Below are 21,097 nucleotides of genomic sequence, written 5' to 3' on the forward strand. Positions count from 1 at the left end.
CCCAGGTCACTTCCTCCGGTACGAATATTCGGACAGACCAAGGTACAAACTACAAAGTGTGCATTTAGCGGTACCTACCTTACCTATCTCGCAAAATACCTGAGGTAAACTGAGGTGGGCAAGTACGGAAGGTAACCGTTGGTCCTGCCATGGAGTAGGTAATTAAGGTACCTTAAGCTGTCGTGCTTGCGAGAGAAGCTGCAGCCTCAATAGCAACTATTGCAGGGAAGGTGGGAATCATTGGGGGAAGCACAGCTGGGAAAGCGCACCCACGAATCACAGCACACAATCGGCCAATGTGCCGTCGAGATGGGGGCATCGCTTACACCAAGTATTCCGTACAGATGTTGGGCTGACCAGACGCAGGCCCAGAGCAGATGCGGGCTTGCATTCTCAGCTTCAATAGCTTGCTTTGTTCGTTCGCTCTCGATGTTACTTTCCTGCACTTCTCCTGCCTGTCCCCCCTCCTCTTTCGACCATTGGCAAAATTAGACGAGACAACGGAGTGGAAGCTTGACTTAACAACCTGGCTTCGCTCCCGCAGCCTGTGACGGCAACCGTCGAGTCTTTCCCCTGACATGCCAATTGGAATCCATACAGACTCCATAGGGAGGCGCCTTTTTTGTCTTTCATGTCTTTCGTCTCTTTCGTCTCTTCTCAACCTCGGTCGACAAGCAAATCTACGCATGGAACCCCCCGTCCGGCCTTCGGCCGTGACACATGAGATCTACTGGCAAGGATTACCTCCTCTTCAGGTATTTGCACTCTGGAGTCTGGAGTCTCTGGGATTCTGCCAGGTTGTTGGGCAGTCTCATTCTCGCATTCAAGTCTGTCTGCGTAGTATGTCTCCTTCTCCATATTCTCGCGTCCCTCGAATCCCGCGGCCCCTTGAGCTGCCCGTGCAAACACTGACCATCCCTGGCAATAATCGTGTGGGTTGGTGCCCTATGGTCTGCAGAACCCCCGAAAGGCATGGGCAATCCGCAGCGGAAGGGAAAATCCAGGGGACCTCACCAAACCTGCCTGCCTGCTACGCAGTAACCCGCCAACTAACGCGCCTTTTGGGTTTGGGCGAGGTGGTAGTGCAGACGATCCAGCTCACCCCCGCGTCCACCTTGGCTCCTCGTCGTTCGATCCTAAATCGGGATACAGGAGAAAAGATTTGGAAACCGAGCTGCTCATGATTATGGAGTCGTGCTTTGAGGTGGCCCTCCATGTCGCATCTCACTTTTTCATTTTTCACCGATGATGGATGATGGAGGGGGCCGAGCAAACCGGGTACCGAAAAGAATGCAGACAAGAACCAGAGCCGCAAGGCCCGCGGGCCTATCAACTCTATGCAAAGAAACGAAGATCGCCAGAACACAGCGCTCGAGATCGGCTACTCGGCAGGCTCTCTCCTCGTTCTTGTTACAGGCCTCCAGAGTCAGTCATCATTCGAGTGTGCCGCTGCCGCTGCCGTTCCGTGCGTGCCTATCCCATCCCATCCCATCTGTCCATTTCGGAGAGAGCGCAGCAGCAAATCACTCGCCAGTCGCCCTTGCTTCTTCACACTGGGGGCCGGAGCTTAAAGACAAACGATCCTGGGCGCACCTCCTCACCAGAGTCACCACAGTAGGCATGCTGCTATGCTGAGGTACGAATGGACAGGACAGGCCCTGGCGAGGTCCAGGAGAGAAAAGAAGCTTGCGGCCGACCATGTTTGAATCGAGACACCCGCTTGCTGCATTAAACAGGGTGCACCGCAGCCCACAGGGTCCAGACCATCCCTGCATCCCTGGCTGAGCCTAGATCCTGGTCCTGGCCTGCCGCCCGAAGGCAGAGGGGGGACAGCGGCCGGTCCCCCAGCACCCGCTTTTTATGAGGGAAAGCAGAGAGCAGACCAGAGGGGATCTGAGAGAGACTTAGACAAGGAGGACGAGCATGGCCCTGGGCCCTTGATGGCTGGCTGCAGTGGGCTGGCTAGGTCTCTCTCGAGAGAAGACGGAGCGAGGGCCAAAAGGTGCGAACAGAAACGCCGCCGTCTTGGGTGAGGCTAATGTCATGTTAATCCCAATGCGTAAAAGGTTGGGTTTGCTCTCCTTTCTCTGTCTCTCTGCTCTGGATCATACATAATAACATTACCACCTCACCCGCCCCATGCCTCTTGTCTCCTGCACAAACATACTTGCAGCTACTCACGGATACCCAGTCCCATTTCTGATCAGACCCCATCTCTCCTCACTCCGGACGAGTCGAGGGTGTCTCTTATTCTTCCTATATTACTTTCAGACCTCGCTCGCCTTGGCACGTCAAATCCCACGAACACCTACCTCTTCCGTTCTGCTCTCAGCCGTCTATCCTTCCGGTCCTCCTCGCTGCCCCCGGGTCTCACATCTTCCATTAGTCGCCCCGTCCCATCTTCTTCATTCCTCATAACTTGGGAACACACCAGAGCCCGTTACTTGTTTTGTTTCACTCGCCTGCGAGCTTTCCCGCCCTCCATTACGCTGACTTTTCTGCGCTCGGTTTCGCGCCTCGACTTGTCTCTGGTTGCTCTGCCGCTGTCACCGGATCTCTTTTCCTCTAATAAATCGGCTTGCCCAGACCTGGACATATATCCCTTCACGTCTCGGCACACCCCGCACCCATTCAAGCATCTTAATACAACACCACTGCCCTCCACCTTGAACTGCCACCTCCCCTACTGGTCGTTTACAATCATCGTACATTGCCGAACACCGCCTTGGCTTGAGAATATTGGTGTAATCGTTACAGACGCAGTAGTACTTGGAGCACACATCCAGCACAAGTCAACAGGCTAGTCGCATCAACTCAGACGACCTGCTTCGTTGGAGGAAAGGCAAAGAAAAGGAACCAGGAGGCTTTCTTTGTGGCTGGAACTACTTCGACATCGACGGACATCGTGGGAAACAGACTTACCAGTCGAGCATACCTGGACATCATCTAAACCCTCGACAAACAGGACTGAGACAAGACACGACGACAAAGACGGAATCTCTTCGCGCATCAAAACACCAACTCTTGTATACATCACAATCACCAATTACCAACCCTAATCAGCAAAGAAAATGAAGCCTTCATCACTACTCTTCGCCCTGGGTTTCACCCAGTTCGGCTTGGCTGCTCCCGTCCCATCAACCATTTCAGATATGGTCTCACACGTCAAGACCGAGGCACGTCGTCTGACGAGGGTAACACGCGTGTCTATGCACCGCACACGGCCCATCTCTGACGTCTATGACATCGAAACCGAGTTCAACAACGAGCCAGTAACACCATCCGAGGACATGCCCCCGTCAATCGTTCTCGCCGCACCGCGGCCTCTGAAAACCAGCTACCTCCAATCCCTGTCAAGGCACCCAGCACCTCACGGCAAGGACAGAGTGGTGGACGTTGTGGGTGACGGAACCCCCGAGACGATTACGCCAATGTCGCTCAAGGATGGCCTGGCGGAGCTGCTGCCTTCTGGTCGCCTGCCGTCCTGGAAGCAAATCACCCGGCCGACAATGAGGATCTTTGAGCAGCACCCCGATCTGATTGTTCTCGGCGCCGTCATTGCCCTCGTTCTCGTCCTTTTGGTGCTGGAGTTTGTCGGTACTACCTTCCAAGGGTGAGTTCACATGCATCAATTAGCTATCAAAGTGCAATCGACTAACAGAGAACGCAGAGTACGCCAGCACTATGACCCGCAAGGAGTGATCCGGCTAGAGGTGGACGAGAAGGCGTGCAAAACACCATCGTTCCGATGTGACTCGATGCCTTACCATGACGAGGAGGAGCAGGATGCCGAAGAACCGAGACCGTGATTCTATGCAAATGGTTTAACCCAGGAAGGGAAACGAAAAAAGAAAAAACGAAAACAACAACACCTACGAGTCTCAGGACTTACGGACTACTTTAATGTGATTACTAGACATTGCGATACCATCTTCTTACTAGTATTGAGCGCGGCGCTGGTTAACGGCATGAATTAAAAAACAAGAAAAACTCATAAACAATCAACCTATCTGTACCCTCTCACCTCTGTGAACTTTGAGTGCGGCAAGGAAGTGGCCAGGACAATCACAAGGACGTTGAAACTTCACGACAAGAGGGCGGCTCTGAGTTTGAGACGGCGTCGGTGAGTTGCGGAACACCGAAGAGGAACCAGGATCTCCAAGCTTGGATGGACTGATCTACTTAATCCGAAGTCTTGCAACCTACTACCATAACCTCAAACTATGAGGCACGGTTGAGAAATGGGTCTCGTGTATCTGTTGCGGTGAGCGAAGGGGACGTTCCACAGTACTATGCCCGCACCATATCTGTATCTCGAATACCGCCTCGAAAGCCAGTATTCTCGGAATTGCACATGCAAGAATTGTAGTTGAAGTAGAACCTTGTCACGCAGTCAGATGAAGTGCTCCAGCCCACCTTCCCGGCGTATGATAAGGTGACTGGTGATGAGATAGCGGCTATTGCGGCCCGTCTACCTTATAGCAATGTTGCCGAAGTGCCGTGATCCGCCATCGACTACTCCCCCCACCTCCCGGGTTGAAAAGTATCTTTGAGCGATCGTTGGAAATGGGAACTACTTGGTACGGAAAAAACGCTAGAATGAATACACTCATGTTCTTGTGGTTGTTGTTGACAAACCCGGGATTCAAGTTCCGCCCTCGGTAATGCGGCTCAAAGACTGCAACGTGACAACACTCCAAGGTGCGAACTGCTAGAGCCGTCGCCGAAGGTCGAGGCGCGCTTGCGATGCTCTAGGCTCATACACGCGTCTCCTTTAAATAGTTCCTTTCACTTGATTCATTTACAAGGACTTGGTAGAGGCGGAGGGCAGCGGAATACCCACGGGTGCTGTGTCCGTCCAAAGCATGAAGCGTAAACCATCATCACGACACCCCTCATGCCATATCGGACAGCTCCGCAGTCTTTGCCCCAGCACCACAACTTCACTCCCAATTAAAGATCAAAGCATTGTTCCAGGTTTCATTCAGTCTTCTCCAAAAGACAATTAACAATCATGTTTTCTTAAGTTGATGTATTGGTCACCCGCCAAACGCAAGAATCCCCCTCAAACTTACGATATGAGCTCCTACCCTTTGCTTGACTACCACATACGACCATACCCATTGGAAAACTCGGGATCCCGTCCGCTCTCCCATAGATAAGCCAATGAGGGCCGGATTAGTAGTTGGGTCGGTGACGACCAGCGAATACCTGGTGTTGTATGTTTTTTTGGATTTCCTTCTGATGAAGCAAGGTATCGTCGTTTTGTTGTGGTTGGTGACGATGGGTGGAGTAGGATACGGTTGGGTGCTTTTTGGTGGGTGAGGGGTGAATCAGACGGGTCTTGGGGTATGTCGTGAAGGGGGATTATGCAGTGAATAGCATGCCCAGGCAATCACTCGATATATTCGCTTGTGGTCGTGCCGTGACATGATCTTGCTCAGAGGAGAGGGCCGTGAGAGTTGGCCGTAAGGTGAATACGATGGAAGTCTAGTAAACTAGCAAGCCAACTGCGTCTTGATGGTTCCTTGCTTAATAAACCAGTAAGATAAACCATACGACATCTGCGGGATAGAATCTCAAAAGAAGATGGGGCTACCGACACACGCCGAGTCCTGACTACAACATAACTGCTTGGAATCATAGAAAAGCGAATATCTTTGACTGCCTTTGACAACATCGGTCTCAGACTTGACCCAGACATGAAACGAAACTCAATGCTAAGCTCATCGGATATTCTCTTGACAGTGTAAGCCCAGAACAAGATGAACGACAGGTATCGATTTCACATAAGACTTATACACCGTAAGGCCTACACTTAGAACTTCGATTTTCTCATATCTAATATGGAGATGGCGGAACTATCGAGGACGAGCCTGGATTCTCTGGCGCGACGTTCCTCCCATGCTTCCCCGTGTCCCAGCTTGACCACCCCGCCCATGCCTTACTAGTGGTAGAACAAAGCAAAGGGATACGATCCATCGTTGAGCACGCCCGAGGCAGGCGATATGGAATGCTCTTGCTCCCACAATTCCTGTTTATATCTCCTCCAAGCCTCGTCTTCCTCCGCGATTCTCTTCTTTTTGGCCTCTGCCTCCAACATGGCCTGGTATTGCCCGATGGCGCCGTAGGTGCCGAGGGAGGCGAGGGTCGTCAGGCCGGCGACTTTCCATATGACGGGGATGGCGTTTAATTTCTCTGCCATCTCGAGAGTTCCGTTATAGCCGCTGGAAATCTTGTTCTTGAGGGCGGATATCTTTATAGGAGAGGCGGGGATGATTGCGCTCTGCATCGGATCCGTCTTGTTGACTTTGTTGGCGCTCGGATTGGGAGCCTTGACTCTTCTCGTGGGAATGGTTCTGTTGAGGAGCCCAGATCTGACGATTTCTTTTCCGCTCGGCTGACGAGGCCAGGTGAAGGCGCTTAGCTTTGGTATGGTGAGCGTCTTGCGTTCCTCGAAGGCTCTCCTTATGGAGCAGCGGTACTCGGAGGGGCTAAGTCTCTTGTTCAGGGTTGCGGTGGTTGAGAGGAGACATGACTGCTGATTACCGAGTCTGGTAGCTGGGGTGATCGCGGCCTTGAATGTGGGCATAGCGAGTCGCTGGATGGCGAGGTTGATTTTGGATGCCATGTTGTGAGTTATGGGTGATGAGTTTTCCCTGCGTTTGGTATTTCTTTTTCGTTTTGTAATTTGGGATTGGTTCAAGGTGGGATGAAGTAAATAAGAATCTGGTATGGATTCAGAAAACTTGGCTTGACTTATATCTACGTCTGGAGTATCGGAGAAAGGTCAAGTAACTAAGGTTTGATATGTGGTCGGTAAGGAACGTCCGTGGTAGAACAGTGTCAAGCTTTGAAGACGGTGCTCCATTTGTTAGTCTGATGAGTTTTGGTGAGGCTTGTGACTCTTAGGAAGAGAATGTAAGATACTCCTTCCCGCAGATATCAACCCATTACGCATACAGGTTGTCGGACGTGTCCTTTGTTACGGACTTCGCCTGTATGCGGACGCCATGCATATTTCCTTAGGTGTGAAGAAGACAGCATGCAACGATGTCTTGATAGCCTACTATGGAGTATATACAATACATGTGATAAATTTACTAGCTTCTTTCTGTTCTACTCGAAGGACGGTGATGAACGGTATTCCAATCGTCGTTTGGCTTTAGGAGGGTCATGCCTTGTCTTGACGACGCTCGATCCATCAAGGTGCTCCGTGAAGACGCAGAGGTCATCGTGGTATAGTATGGAAGACTCTCTCGTTAGTACTACGTGGTATTAGTACAGTCTGGTGAGGCTCATCAGCCTTTGCGGCTTCACCTCAATACTTGGTTTGACACAACTGATCCTACCAAGCCTTCGTGCACAATAACATATTTATCAGCTTATCGTGTCTCATTCAACCTCATTTTTCTGCTGTGACATTCATCCGTGAGGCATTTGTTATGAGAGCTCAGTTTGCAGCGTACCTTGTCCCAACCAACAGCTGTAAGTCCCAGCATCAGTAGGCTGCAGATCTGAACCCTGGCCCAACCCCTCCTTTGCATCTCCGTTGGTGTACAGAACTCAGAAATACCATATTCTTGGCTTCGTCATGTTTCGGAAGACGCAACTACTTTCGCCCATGGTGCAACTCTAACAGGGCAATTGATAGCCGCGTGTAGTTACTCGCGATGCGCCATCAGAGAGTGTGATTATCGGCGGGAAGCATGTTGGTCGACGGCTTCACGTACAACCATTGGATGGAAGACTCATGTTATGATGCAGCTAAGCGCTGCGACCTGCATGTATGTATGCCTCATGACCCCTTTTCTAACCGGAATCTTCTCAGGCTTTTGGCAAATCCCCGAGCTATCACATACCTCGGACTCTCCTCATGCCACGCCTATCTTTCGCCTCATTTCTTCAAAACCTGTGATATACTATGAAACCACGATCTCTATCGTAAGCTATATTTTGGGTTACTTCTGCCAAAGTTTCACATACTAGACGCGCCAATTGACACAGCTCATCACAACTCTGGGCAGAAGCTTTCGGCCCCGAGTCACTAGTGGGCCAATTGGTGTGTTTGAACAGCAGTGTTTCATACACCCGTGATGGCAGAAACCAAGTCCTCCGAGGACACAAAGTCCAGCTGCGTTTCGGCCTTGATCTCTTGTTTCAATCTCGGATCGAAGAAGAAGCCTCCCGCCTCACCAGGACCGACGTCAAAGCCAGCCGTTCCATATGAGCCAAAACCACAGTCGCCGACCAAGTCTACCGATGGTTCCGTTTCGAATGGCAAGGCCGAGTCAATCTCATCCAAACACGCGGGAACCGGAAACACAGACGCCGACAGCAAACACAGTCGAGAGTCTACCGAAGCACATGTTGAGGTGCCCTCCTCAGACGTTCAGCTCGTCAAGTATCAACCTATAATCGTTACAGAAAACGCGCCAGTCGACCTATGGCATGAGGCGCTCAACAAGACTCATCAAGACACCAAGTCTTGGATGGGAAAGTTCGGCGTCGACCGCTCGAGTACCATCCAAGTCCAAGAATTGACGACACTGGTCAGGCAAAGCGAAGAAACATACCAGGATGCCAGTTCAGGACTGAAAATCGGAGAACGGAACATTTTGTGGAGGGACTATGCGAATCGAGTTGTGGCTTGGGTGACTATGATCGGCGACATCAGCGTACCATTCGCCCCTGTGCCAGTCTCGCCGGTGTGGTCAGCACTCAGAGTGCTCCTGCAAGTAGGCTCGCCCAAACGGACTCCTATCAGATACTGGGTCTTGCTGACTGGTACAGGCCGAAACAAGTCGAGTTGAACAAATCACTGCTGCTTTTGGTGTCGCCGACCGCATTCTCAGCGTTGTCAGACGGGGTCAGATATACGAATGTGTGTACGGCCTTTCTAGCGCGAACTTGACAGAACCCTCGAGAGTGCTCCTGAGGGACTCTGTCATTGAGCTGTACAGATCCTCTCTGGACTTACTAGCCACGACATCAACTCAGCTAAACGGACAAGAATCCTGGGCAGCGCAGTTTCTCACGGCTCTCACTGACCCAGACCGCGCAGAATCGTTGTTATCAGATCTGATGGCCGCGGAGAATGACGTCTCGATGAACGTAGAAGCTTGCGTCTGCGAGTCAACAGAGAGGAATCTCGAGCTGTTGCAAAGCCTTCACAGCCCTCTGCGACGAATCGACGATAGGGTAGTGCAGCTTCTAGACTGTTTCAAGGATATCGATAGCCGAGACAGAGAGCATGCCATGAACTACATCAGTGACGTCAAGGTTGATGAGATTCACGTCGCCAAAAAAGAGTTGAGGACTGAGGGAACCTGCGAATGGCTTATACAGCATCCGAGCTTCCTTGCGTGGGAAGAACCAAGCTCGTCATCAATCCTATGGCTCAACGGCCAAGGTATGCCAAACATCCTCCTTTTCGCGTAAAATAGTGCTAATTGGTAGAAAAAGTGGGAGCTGGGAAGTCTTTCTTGACGTCTAAAGTGATTGATCGCTATCGGTCTCGTCCTGGCGATACCTTGAGATCATCAGAGAACGATGAAGGCTTTGCTCACTTTTACTGCGATCGCTCACTGATTGGCCGAAAAGATATAAAGTCTATTCTCAGCAGCTATATCGTGCAGCTCTTGGCGGTGTCACGCCACCGCGATCGATGGCACAAGCAACTTCTCATGTTTTGCAAAGATGCTGCGGCGTCTCGACGAAGTTTAGAAATATCCGAATGCGAACAATTTGTACGCGAACTGGTCAACACGTACCCGCGATCTATCCTGGTTCTTGATGCTCTGGACGAATGCGATCAGAGGTCAAGAACGCAGATTATGAGCTTTTTCCGGAAGTTGATCGAAGACTCTGACCGGCCCGTCAAAGTGTTCATATCCAGTCGCCCAGAAACCGATGTAATTGAGTTAATGGAGACGTCGTCTTGCATTCAGATCAGCACCTCGGACAACCATAAAGATATTCAGAAATACATTGACCTCAAGCTCAGCCAAGTCGGTCTTAGCCCTGTTTGGAAGAGACAAAGTGTTCAGTCACTTGTGAGAGAGACTCTTCTCAAGAAACATGGTGGAATGTGAGCCCGCTACCTACAGCTGCAAGTTCCGGAAGTTCCACTGATGTTCACTGTGCGACCAGGTTCAAATGGGTTCAACTTCAATGGGATCAGTTAGAACCGTTGAGGACAGAGATCGATGTGAAGCAGCGACTCATGAAGCTTCCAGAGGGCCTCGTGGCCTCTTACGAGGAGATATGCTCTCGGCAAGCCAGACACGCATTAGACATTCTCATGAGAGCCGCTATGTGGGTCAGATGGGCCGAGGTACCGCTACCGACAAAGGTTCTTCTTCAGGTCGTTAAACTGCCGTTCTGCAAGACCCATGAGGAGTTTGAGGCTGCCTTGGACAATGACAGCATCAAGGAGGCTGAACTAGGCGACATATGTCGTCATCTGATCATCTTGAAAGAGATACCCTCAGGGGAACGCGCCACAAATGCAAAACATTGGAATTGGAGATTTCCGCATGCCTCAGTCGCAGAATTTTTCGACAATAAGCTCAAACACTGGAAGGAAAATGAAAACAGTGAACTATACATTGCAACGTCGCTGCTCTTACAGGCGTCTTTACCAAGAGAGCACAGAGATGAAGAAGAGGGGAGCTACATAGGCAAAGGAAGCGCTGATCTGCGTGCAAGCTCATGGTACTTCCGTTGTCAACCACTCTTGATGGACATGAAGCCTCTCATGTCCCCCGCAGCAACCAATGCCAACTTCACCTTATCTGCATATGCCCATACCAGCTGGCCAGACTTTATCCGAAGTATATACAAACGGCGCCCCAGAACCCAGGAACTCTCGGGAGTCCTGGGGTATTGTCTAGGTCTTGGTGCCACTGCCGATACTTCGAGCTTTCGATATCAAAGTGATCTGGATGGTAAGGGGGCACTGAGGAGAAAGTGGCTGTTGAAGGATCATAAGGAAATGCAGCCATGGTGCAACCCTGTCTTCGCAGCCTGCGACTTAGGGTCACTTGACTTACTAGAGCATCTGCGCCGAATTGGGTATGTTTTCGACGAAGCAACACCTAGACAGACAGACTCTTTCCTATCCATTGCTGCAAGGCACGGATACGACGAGATTTGTTCATTTCTCATTGATAACGGGGCAAAGATCAATGTCATGGACGAACACCATTTTGATATGGATAATAAGTATCCATTACATCACGCATGTGGCACTCTCAGTACCGTCAAAATGCTGCTTTCGAGGGGGGCGGATCCTAACCTTCGCTATGTACATACACCTTTGTGCGAGGTGGTTGGTGATGGTGTGTCCTCCACCGATATTCTTTCGACATTGTTGGATTGGGAAGCGGACCCAGCGGACCCAAACCTACCTTGCAAATTCGAATTCCACGGAGCTCAACTTTTCGGAGGCAACGGAGTTCTGTGCTGCCTCATGTCTGCTTTCAAGTCCGACAATGCTAAGGGACTAGAGTTGCTTTTGGACCACAAGCTTGATTTGACCCTATGGAATCACAAGGATGAAACGGTCCTTGAGAGCGCAGCTTCTCTAGGTGCAATTCAATGCATCCGCGTCCTCCTCGACAGGAAGCTTGGCTACAACGTTGACGGTTCAATTAGGGAAGTCTATGACAGCATGTTGAGAGCTGCAATGTTTTCGAGAAGCGTGGATCGGTACGATACTCGATTGAGGAACTGAAGGTCGATCCGAAAATTCTCGTATCTAAACCTCTGGAACCTATAAAACTTCGGATCCATTACTTCGTGGCATTCTACCTCGCGAGAGAGCAACATTGGGCGCAGGAGGAATTCCTCAAGATTGACATACACCACGAAGGTACCCCAGTGTCGCCTCGTAAATGAAGACTCCGAATGAAACACTTGTTTTCTTTTGGTCCACCTCTCTCATAATCTCCTCACGCTTTGAACTTACTAGGGGGCCTCTTACTTGAACCAACAAAGGCCTTGCCGCTACTTTTCTTCTAAGCTATCATTGCTTTCGGCATAAGTTACTCCGCAAAATTCGTGATTTGGTGATGATAAAAGTGATTACGAAGGTGTAAGGGGCGGACCACTTTGTTGGCTCTGCCCTCTTGAAGTGGTAGCCGTCCCGGAGTTTCCACTCAGCCAATGGCATCACGAGACCAGACCAAAACTCGTCTCGATTCGGCAACTCGTACGGATTCATGAAACTCAAACCCGACGTTCACCACTATCTTCAAATTCTTATGACCTTGTGACTCGACTCATTGGCAAACAGACTTCCTGGGAGTGTGTCTCACAGCCACTAACAAGAAAGCATGTCAAAAAGTAGCCCTTAGTGCTGGTCACGGTTTGCGGCTGGCCATATCCGCTTAAGAGCGTGCATACTCTGTACATTACCTTACACACCGGAACTTCCACAGACGACACACATCGTCTGGAAATTGTTGAGGCAGTGCCGCGCTCAAGCTCACGCATGCGAGATGAATCCTCCCATCCGAACGGTGAGACGGCATCTTGACAGCCATGCGGTGCGCGGTGCGCTATATGCGGGGTACGGGATTACATCACATGTGAAATGGCGGGGTAATCAATACAGACAGCATCACGCTCTCATTCTATGCAAACCACGCGATTTTGTAAATGTTTTTGTTTTACGATTTCAATTCTACAAACACGGATCGCTCAAGACCGCATTGTTTCCCTTTTCACAGGTAACAGGATATCGTTACGCAAGGTAGGTAGTTTTACACAAGGCGTTGGAGGGGGAGGTTTTGGTGGGTTTCGGGGTTAGCTCTCCACTTTATATCAACACGTAACAACAACAGCAACATCATTCAACATGACCGATCTCCAGTGCGCCGCTTCTACTGCTTGTAAGCGCTGGGTCCGATCATGAGCTCGGGGCGGACGAGCTTGTCAAAGTCCTCCTCGGAGAGGGCGTTGAGCTCGAGGGCGGACTCCTTGAGGGTGAGGCCCTTCTTGTGGGCGTTCTTGGCGACCTTGGAGGCCATGTCGTAGCCGATCTTGGGGTTGAGGGTGGTGACCAGCATGAGGCTGTGACAGTGTTAGCAATAAGACGTATAATTTTGCAGATAATATTGGTGACTTACGACTCCTTCATGATGCTGGCAATCTTCTCCTCGTTGGCCTGGAGGCCGACGACGAGGTTCTTCTCAAAGGAGCGCATGCCATCGGAGAGGATGCGGACGCTGTGGAGAAGGTTGCGGATGACCAGGGGCTTGTAGACGTTGAGCTCGAACTGGCCGTTCATGCCGCCAATGGTGGTGGCGACGTGGTTACCCATAACCTGGGCGCAGACCATGGTGAGGGCCTCGCACTGGGTAGGGTTGACCTTGCCGGGCATGATGGAGCTGCCGGGCTCGTTCTCGGGGAGGTTGAGCTCACCAAGACCGCAGCGGGGGCCACTGCCGAGGTAGCGGATGTCCTGGGCGATCTTGGAGAGGGAGGCGGCGAGGGTGTTGAGGGAGCCATGGGCCTGGACGATGGCGTCGTGGGCGGCAAGGGCCTCGAACTTGTTGGGGGCGGTCTCGAACTTGGTGCCGGTCATCTTGGAGACCTCCTCGGCGATGCCCTCAGCGAAGCCCTGGAAGGTGTTGATACCGGTGCCGACAGCGGTACCACCCTGAGCGAGCTGGCGCAGGTCGGGAAGGGAGGACTCGACTCTCTTGATGCTCTGGCTAAGCTGGGCGACGTATCCGGAGAACTCCTGGCCGAGGGTCAGGGGAGTAGCATCCTGCAAGTGGGTGCGGCCAATTTTGATAATCTGCTTGGCGTCGAACTCGTCAACCTTCTTCTGGAGCGCATCGCGGAGGCTCTTGAGGGAGGGGAGGAGCTCCTGCTCGATCTCGAGGACGGCGGCGATGTGCATGACGGTGGGGAAGGTGTCGTTGGAGGAGGCGGAGCGGTTGACGTGGTCGTTGGGGTGGACGGGCTTCTTGCTGCCCTTGACACCGCCGAGGATCTCGATGGCGCGGTTAGAGATGACCTCGTTGGCGTTCATGTTGGACTGGGTGCCGGAGCCGGTCTGCCAGACGACGAGGGGGAAGTGGTCGAGGAGCTTGCCCTCGGCGACCTCAGCAGCGGCCTGCTGGATGGCCTTGCCAACCTTCTCGTCGAGGCCGTAGCGCATGTTGACGGTGGCGGCGGCGCCCTTGAGGATACCAAAGGCCTTCACGATCGGGGGCGGCATGCGGTCCTGGGGCTGGTTGATCTTGAAGTTCTCGAGGGAACGCTCAGTCTGAGCACCCCAGTACTTGTCCGCGGGGACCTGGATCTCGCCAAAGGCGTCGCTCTCGGTACGGGTTTCGGCCATTCTGGGAGCAGTGGTGTGAATGCTTCTCTGGAGGGAGAAAGGGCTGGTAAGGTTTGTTGATCTGGAGTTCGTCGCGGGGTAAAGAGCTGCGGGGGAAGAGGAGGTGTATCGGGTCGAGCATGTGGAGAGGCTCTTTGCGCATGTCCTCGGCATAACGGTAAGCCGTGTGTTTGCCAGGCCGGAAGCGGCGCGACGAGCTGGTGCCGATCGAAGCATGGTGGGCGGTTTTTTTTTTTTTTTCCTGTTGGTGGTTGGAGAAAGGGTCTTGGAGAGTAGAAACGGCGGTCTAAGTCGCAATTTCTAGCTTATACGGAGCCAATTGAAGCTTTGATGACCTCGATGGGTGATGAGAAGGAGTGCGTGAAGTTATTGCCAGATTAACCAAAGAAGATCTCCAAGGACGAGAGGAAGGAGAAAAAAAAGGTCTCGTTTTTGCCGGCTCAATAATTAACAGGAGTTCCATCACCTCCGAGTTCGTTCCGTTGGGGGGAGCTCTGACACTGTGGAGCTTGATTGTGGCCCGTGCAGCCCGGCTTATCCCGATAACCCGATTGCGCAGCAACGACCACCGGCGGCCCTGCCTTTGGCCGAAAGTCTCCGGTTCCCCATGCCTTACATAAGCAGCCGAGAGTGGGATACCTCAGTCTGTCATGGAAGATTACCTAAGGCATCTGGGAGCTCCTCTCGTTGACGGAATCCTTCGGCTTTTCATCCCACCCGCCGTGTCACCATCTAGTGTAGGTCCCGAGCCGAAATCGTCGACTTCGACCGGAATCCCAGCGTGCCATCGTCAATGGTGCAGCAGCAGCGGCAGCACGCACTCGTTCAGCCCCCAAAGGCCCTTGCATCGTCCGCAGCGGGAGCATGTTGATAGGACGAGTAGGGCAACATGGCGGGGATCCCGGCCCCGCTCCGCTGCAGCATGTCATCACAACACAAGACGGCCCGTTGGGAATTGCTCTCGAGTTTGCAGAAGCACCCGTTCCCCCCTCTTCGCCGCCGCCGCCGCCCACGGGGTCGGAGAGCTTAGCTTCCCTGGAGGAACCCGTTGCCACGGACTTGCCGCCGTTCACAGCCTTCTTCTCATGCCCACATTGACGGTTGACCCCAGCCCGCCCCCTGGCTTTCCGGGGGCTCTGTCCTGAGGGTCTTGGTGCACGCAGGACGCAGTACGACAGAAAGGCGGTGTTGGCAATCTTTGAGGGGCCTTTAGATTTGAGGCCATCGCGGCCATTGGACCAACCGGCGCAACCACACAGCCATTAGCGCCTGACGGTCTACCTAGACGGACAACTTTTGATCAGCAGATCCAAGAGACACGGCTACCTCATGATGCCAGGCCGGTGCTGCAGGTAATGTCATGAAGCATTACTCGCCAGTAGCTCATACGACACATTTCCCGCCAAGTTAGGTAGCCACCGAGGAGTCAGAACAGGGGATGGACAATGCGAGCTCCATTAGCTTACTGCATGGTACCGCAGCAGCTGTTGCTAACCAACTAACTTGCTGCTGATGCTGATGCCGTCCTGGTCAGGATGAGGAAGAGACGCTATGCAACTGGGTGGGTTTCACATCCTTCAGCCCAACTCTTCTCCTTTTGGGTGGCTTGCTCATTGCTCACTTACCCCATTTTCCCATGCCTACCCTTACATTAGTGCATCTATCTGTCTCCTTTCCTTTCTTTTACATGCATCCACAGCCTCCTCGTCTTTCGTTTCGTATCCAACCCTATGCTCGAGGCTCCAAGATCTGTACAAGTACTTGAAGTCAGCCGCACGCTGGTCAATTGAAGCTAAGAGAGCACGCGACATCTCATCTCTTCTCTCTCCCCTCTGATATATAAGAGCAAAAAAAAAAAAGAGGAGCTCCCGTCGCCCTACGCCCACGGTCCCTGTCCCACACACACACACACACTTGGGCCAGAGAGTGCCCCTCATTGCCTGTCCCGCACGTTTTGTCTCAACTTCGAGCTCCAAAACCCCACCTCGATTCCCGTCAACTCGCATTTTCGCAGCCAAGTTCAGACTCAACAGCGACAAACCCAGTTTGAGTGTCCAGAGTCTCCAAGCAACTACCATGTCTCTCCAGGTTGACGACCGAGGCCGTCGCACTCGTTCGCGCTCACCGGGCCGTCGCGAGCGCAGTCGGAGCCCCGCGGTCCCCGCCATGGTTGATCCCCCGCGCGAGCCCAGCTATGCTTACCCGGAAGACGACCTCGATGGTGGCAGATATGGACGCGAGAGAGGAGGCGCAAACGTCGTCACCGCAGAGCCGGGCGCCAGCCGCGCCATGTCAGGAGCTATCCCTTACCCAGAGGACGGCAGCGACGCAATGTTCCCAGGCACCAGGTCACTCTACGACTACGACGACCCGCGCGGCAGCAATCCTGCTTACCGTCCACCCCCATCCCCGCAAGACAACTACTACCGCAACTCGCGCGAAAAGTACGATGAGCCCCGCGACGACGACAAGCTCAAGTACTTGCCCGCAAAGTACAGCAGTCACGGCCGCAGCAACAGCAAGTACGGCAACGAGGCCGAATACGCGCCTCAAAAGCCGCCTCGTCCTGACGCGGGCGACTTGTACCCCCCAGCGAAGCCCCCTCGCCCTGTGTCGCCCGGCGGCTACGCTTACGCTCAGCCGCAGCCCTACGAATACGCAAAGACCGACGACAAGGCCAAGAAGAAGGAGGAAAAGAAGAAGGCTCTGGAGGAGAACCTCGCATACGGCTTCGACCCCAATGCTTCTAGACCAGGCGGCCTCGCCCCTGAGCCCCGATACTCTGGTCGCGCACCGAGTCCAGGGCCACAGATCTCAGCCGGCGCCGCGCAGTACTACGCCAACGACCCGCGCGTCTCGTCCAATGTCTTGACGGTCGAACCCGGCAGCCGCAGGCGGGACAAGTCGCCCCAGCCGCCTACTCACCGCATGTCGAACCTATCTGTAAACACTGGCCACCACTCCATGAACGTGAGCATGTCGCTAGCCAACGCACCGGGTTCGCCGCTGCTGGAGTCGTACCACGGTACCTATCAGGACATGTCACCCATGCCGTCACCCATGCTGCTCCCCTCATCACACGACCTGCAGGTCATGGAGCCCCTCTCGCCAATCGGCTCCGACGATGAGGGCCGACGACGCCGCCGTGCGCGGTTCCACGACATTGAGGACGATGCGTCGAGAATCGCAAAGGCGCTACGCAGCGACAGGAAAAACCCGGACCCGGAGCCTTTGATTGAGATCCTCCCCGGCCTCACCCATGACCAGGTCATGGACCTCCGCAAGGAGTACAAGGCCCTCGTCAAGACGGGCGCCGACCGCAAGGGCGTCAACGTCGCCAAGCACATCCGCTCCCGCCTCAAGGACTCCGACCCGAACCTGATGAAGGCCTGTTACGCCACGGCGCTCGGCCAGTGGGAGAGCGAGGCGTACTGGGCCAATTTCTGGTACCAGGGCGACAAGACGCGTCGGGAGCTGCTCATTGAGTCGCTCATGGGCCGCACGAACCACGAGATCCGCCTCATCAAGGACGGCTTCAGCGATAAAAAGTACGACAACAGCCTGACAAAGTGCATGAAGACGGAGCTCAAGGAGGATAAGTTCAAAAAGGCCGTGCTCATGGTGCTCGAGGAGCGCCGGATGGAGGAGTATGATCCTTATGGTCGCCGCCTGGCTATTGACTATCACTCGGTTGAGGACGACGTCTCGGACCTGCGCAAGGCCGTCAAGTCGGAAAAGGGCGGCGAGTCGCTCATGATTAGCATCGTCGTGCAGAGGAGCGACTCACATCTGCGCGAGGTACTCAAGTTGTACGAGCGGACGTACCGTACCAACTTTGCCCGCGATGCGCTCAAGAAGAGCGGCAACCTAGTGGTGAGTAATTTCCATGGTTACACAAAGTTAGACTCAGAACTAACCCAGCTTGTCTTCGCAGGGAGAACTCCTCGCCCACGTCCTCAACGGCGTCATCAACAGACCCGTTCGCGACGCTCTGCTAGTCCACCACGCTCTCACGGCAAGCCGCAAAGATGACCTGCGCCGTGAGCTGCTCATCTCCCGCCTCGTCCGCTTCCACTGGGACCGTCACCACCTCGAGGCTATCAAGCGCGCCTACCGGGAGCGTTACGGCCGCGACATGCAGGAGGCCGTCCGCGAAGGCACCAGCGGCGAGTGGGGCATGTTCTGTCGGGAGTTGTGCATCTATCGCATGCCCGACCAGGTGAAGAGCTACGAAAAGGTGCCGGCGCAGGTGCGGTGAGAGGTTTCTGGAAGTCAAAATGAGGAGCGGAAGGGGGAATAACTTAATTTTATGAAAAGATTGATGATGGGATATAATGAGAGCATGGGAGATGGGAGGTTATGTGAATGAAATATTGATATCATATTCTTAACTCGTAATGTCACTTGAACCAGGCCTTCCGCGAGCTTTTCACCGTGAAACTTGCTCCTTGGTGTAACCCCTCATCACGACCGTGGGTGACCCTGAAATCGAACAGCCTTCACAACCTCATCCCTCCTAGCAACGGCCGTCTCCCCCAGAGCATACGAACTCCCCTGCGACCGATCATCCATCTCCCCAACCCTCTCACTGACATCCGATCTCCTCTCCCAGCTCCTCGCCCGTCTCCTACTTCCAGGTTCGACATTACCCCTTCCTCGATCATCGCCGCGCCGTTGATCATGATGATACCCGCCGCCACGATCTATACCACGCTCATCACCGCGTCGTCCGTCGTCATATCCGCCACCGCCCCTGAACTCCCGTACCCCTTCACCCCCACGGCCGCCACGCATAAGATACCCATCCCTCCTATCTCCGCTAACCCCCCTCCTCACACTCCGGCTTCGACTCCGACTCCTATCCCTACTCACAGTCCTACTTCTGCTCCTCGTCAAACTCCTGCTCCTACTCCTACCCCTCTCACCCCCCCACCTCCCGTCATCACCCTCGCGCCGAACATACACATGCCGAACCCTCTCACGGAAGTACCTCCCTCCATCGCGAGATCTACTTCTTGCTCCATCCTGTGGCCTTCTCCACTCCTCATCGCGAGATCTGCTTCTCCGAGGAGGGGGAGGAGAAGCCTCATACTTCTTAACTGGGGATAACAGCCATCCGCCCCGCGAAGGGCTAAAGACCTCTTTATGCCTCAGACCATGGTCTCCACTACCAGAATTATGGTGATGATAACTCCTCGGGCCGTGTCTCGGTATATCTCGTTGTCCCCTTCCCCCTCTTCGGGGCTCCCTCATCGTATACGGCCGTCTTAAATCTCCGCAAGATCCAGTGCTGGTACAGTTATGCCTCCTCATCGCATTTGTAGGTCCCAAGAGGCATCCTCGTGATCCGCGTAATTTATCGTCGACCTTGAATCCCCATCTCTTTGGATCTTGCTGTTCCACATCATTAGCGACATTCAAACACAAACACCAAACCTCTTTCTCCTTTAGTCTCAGCCCTCACCTCTCCGCAAGACCTTAGAAGGCAAGACCCAAATAAAAAGGCCACAGAGAAGGGAATACCAACCTCACCAGGACACCTCGAAACACCTACAACATCACCACCCCACTCCCCCAGCTTCTTCACAGGATAAAGCTTACTCCAGAACCCCTTTCCCTTCTTCTTCTTCTTCCTCCTCTTCTCACATGTCTTGCACTTCTTCCCCGTCTCACACTCCTTACACTTCCTCCCCCTCTCGCCTCCACAATCCCTTGGTGTCATCCTCCCACCAACCTCACATCCAAATCCAATCCCACAACCCCCCCTTCCCCCTCCAGCCTGCAACCCATACCCACCAGCACAACACCCCACCATCTCAAAGCAACATTCATCTTCCTCCCAGCACCCTCCACACCCTCCCCGCCCGCCACAAACATCATCCCCCTCCTCGTCCGAAGTCGTCTCTGACTCCGAGGTATCTTCACTCCCGTCATCATAGTAATAATACCCCCTACTACTACCCCCACCCTCACCAAGTAAACCTACATCAACACCTTCCTCGATAACACCCTCATCATCAAGACAAATCACCTCGCCTCCAACATCGCTGAGTCCCCCGACTGGCACCCGCTGTCGAAGGTCCGTCATCTCCAAAAGAAGAGTGTGTTTCGACCCCGATGGGGATGTTGTCTTGTTAGGTCGGCGGTGTTCGCTTCGATTCAAGTCATCCGACTTCCGACTCCCAAAACCTTGAGTAACGAGGCAGATGATGCTTGGGATCAAATGTGCTTCAAAACAAAAATGAAAAACAAGTAAGACCAAGTCACAGAAACTCGAGGGAGAGAACAGCCGCTCCTCGCCCTTTTGTTTGCTCCCACCACCAAACTTCCCCTCCTCTCGAGAGCGCGTGCGGCTACCCGCATACCCAAGGTCACCCAAGTACAACCACCAAGACCAAACAACATCCACGAGAAATCTGGCGGTGAGTATAACGGAAGATTCTCATTCACGTATGCTTAGGTACGCATGTATGGCTAGTAATGCGCTCCTCTTCTGAACTTCCGAATCTATTCGTCTCATAAAGGCAACTGAAAATATGTAAGTTTGACCACTGCAACAATAAACCAAGCGCAAACCCGATGCTAGACACGCCAATGCTGTACGTATACAACAGGGAAAGAGAAAAACACCATAACACGCCCTTCGCGACCATGCGCACGCTCCGTTCCCCCAGACCTTTACGGTCCGTGGCTCGAACGCCGAAACGACCCGTGCTAGTCAATCCCATTTAAACATTACAA

General features: G+C 53.3%; 6 protein-coding genes across 6 annotated transcripts; 3 read left to right on the forward strand and 3 right to left on the reverse strand.

The window, feature by feature from the left end:
• Positions 1-3,071: 3,071 nt before the first annotated feature.
• On the forward strand, positions 3,072-3,809 carry CABS01_03152 (uncharacterized protein; the record flags this gene model as incomplete). Its single annotated transcript, XM_060536529.1, has 2 exons — positions 3,072-3,613; positions 3,671-3,809. 2 exons carry the CDS (start codon positions 3,072-3,074, stop codon positions 3,807-3,809), a joined length of 681 nt encoding a protein of 226 aa, XP_060392448.1.
• Positions 3,810-5,947: 2,138 nt separating this feature from the next.
• Positions 5,948-6,631, reverse strand: CABS01_03153 (uncharacterized protein; the record flags this gene model as incomplete). The annotated part of the gene is made up of 1 exon (XM_060536530.1): positions 5,948-6,631. One exon carries the CDS (start codon positions 6,629-6,631, stop codon positions 5,948-5,950), a length of 684 nt encoding a protein of 227 aa, XP_060392449.1.
• A 1,465-nt stretch (positions 6,632-8,096) lies between these two features.
• Positions 8,097-11,737, forward strand: CABS01_03154 (uncharacterized protein; the record flags this gene model as incomplete). The annotated part of the gene is made up of 4 exons (XM_060536531.1): positions 8,097-8,738; positions 8,794-9,412; positions 9,466-10,090; positions 10,153-11,737. The coding sequence occupies 4 exons, from the start codon at positions 8,097-8,099 to the stop codon at positions 11,735-11,737; spliced, it is 3,471 nt and encodes a 1,156-aa protein (XP_060392450.1).
• Positions 11,738-12,887: 1,150 nt separating this feature from the next.
• On the reverse strand, positions 12,888-14,572 carry CABS01_03155 (fumarate hydratase; the record flags this gene model as incomplete). The annotated part of the gene is made up of 2 exons (XM_060536532.1): positions 12,888-13,077; positions 13,134-14,572. The coding sequence occupies 2 exons, from the start codon at positions 14,570-14,572 to the stop codon at positions 12,888-12,890; spliced, it is 1,629 nt and encodes a 542-aa protein (XP_060392451.1).
• Positions 14,573-16,432: 1,860 nt separating this feature from the next.
• On the forward strand, positions 16,433-19,465 carry CABS01_03156 (annexin ANXC4; the record flags this gene model as incomplete). The annotated part of the gene is made up of 3 exons (XM_060536533.1): positions 16,433-18,229; positions 18,291-18,605; positions 18,770-19,465. The coding sequence occupies 3 exons, from the start codon at positions 16,433-16,435 to the stop codon at positions 19,463-19,465; spliced, it is 2,808 nt and encodes a 935-aa protein (XP_060392452.1).
• Positions 19,466-19,763: 298 nt separating this feature from the next.
• CABS01_03157 (uncharacterized protein) lies at positions 19,764-20,444 on the reverse strand (the record flags this gene model as incomplete). The annotated part of the gene is made up of 1 exon (XM_060536534.1): positions 19,764-20,444. The coding sequence occupies one exon, from the start codon at positions 20,442-20,444 to the stop codon at positions 19,764-19,766; it is 681 nt and encodes a 226-aa protein (XP_060392453.1).
• Positions 20,445-21,097: the final 653 nt, after the last annotated feature.

The sequence above is a fragment of the Colletotrichum abscissum genome, assembly GCF_030869225.1.
Source record: "Colletotrichum abscissum strain IMI 504890 chromosome Unknown Scaffold_6.1, whole genome shotgun sequence".
Lineage (NCBI taxonomy): Eukaryota > Fungi > Ascomycota > Sordariomycetes > Glomerellales > Glomerellaceae > Colletotrichum > Colletotrichum abscissum.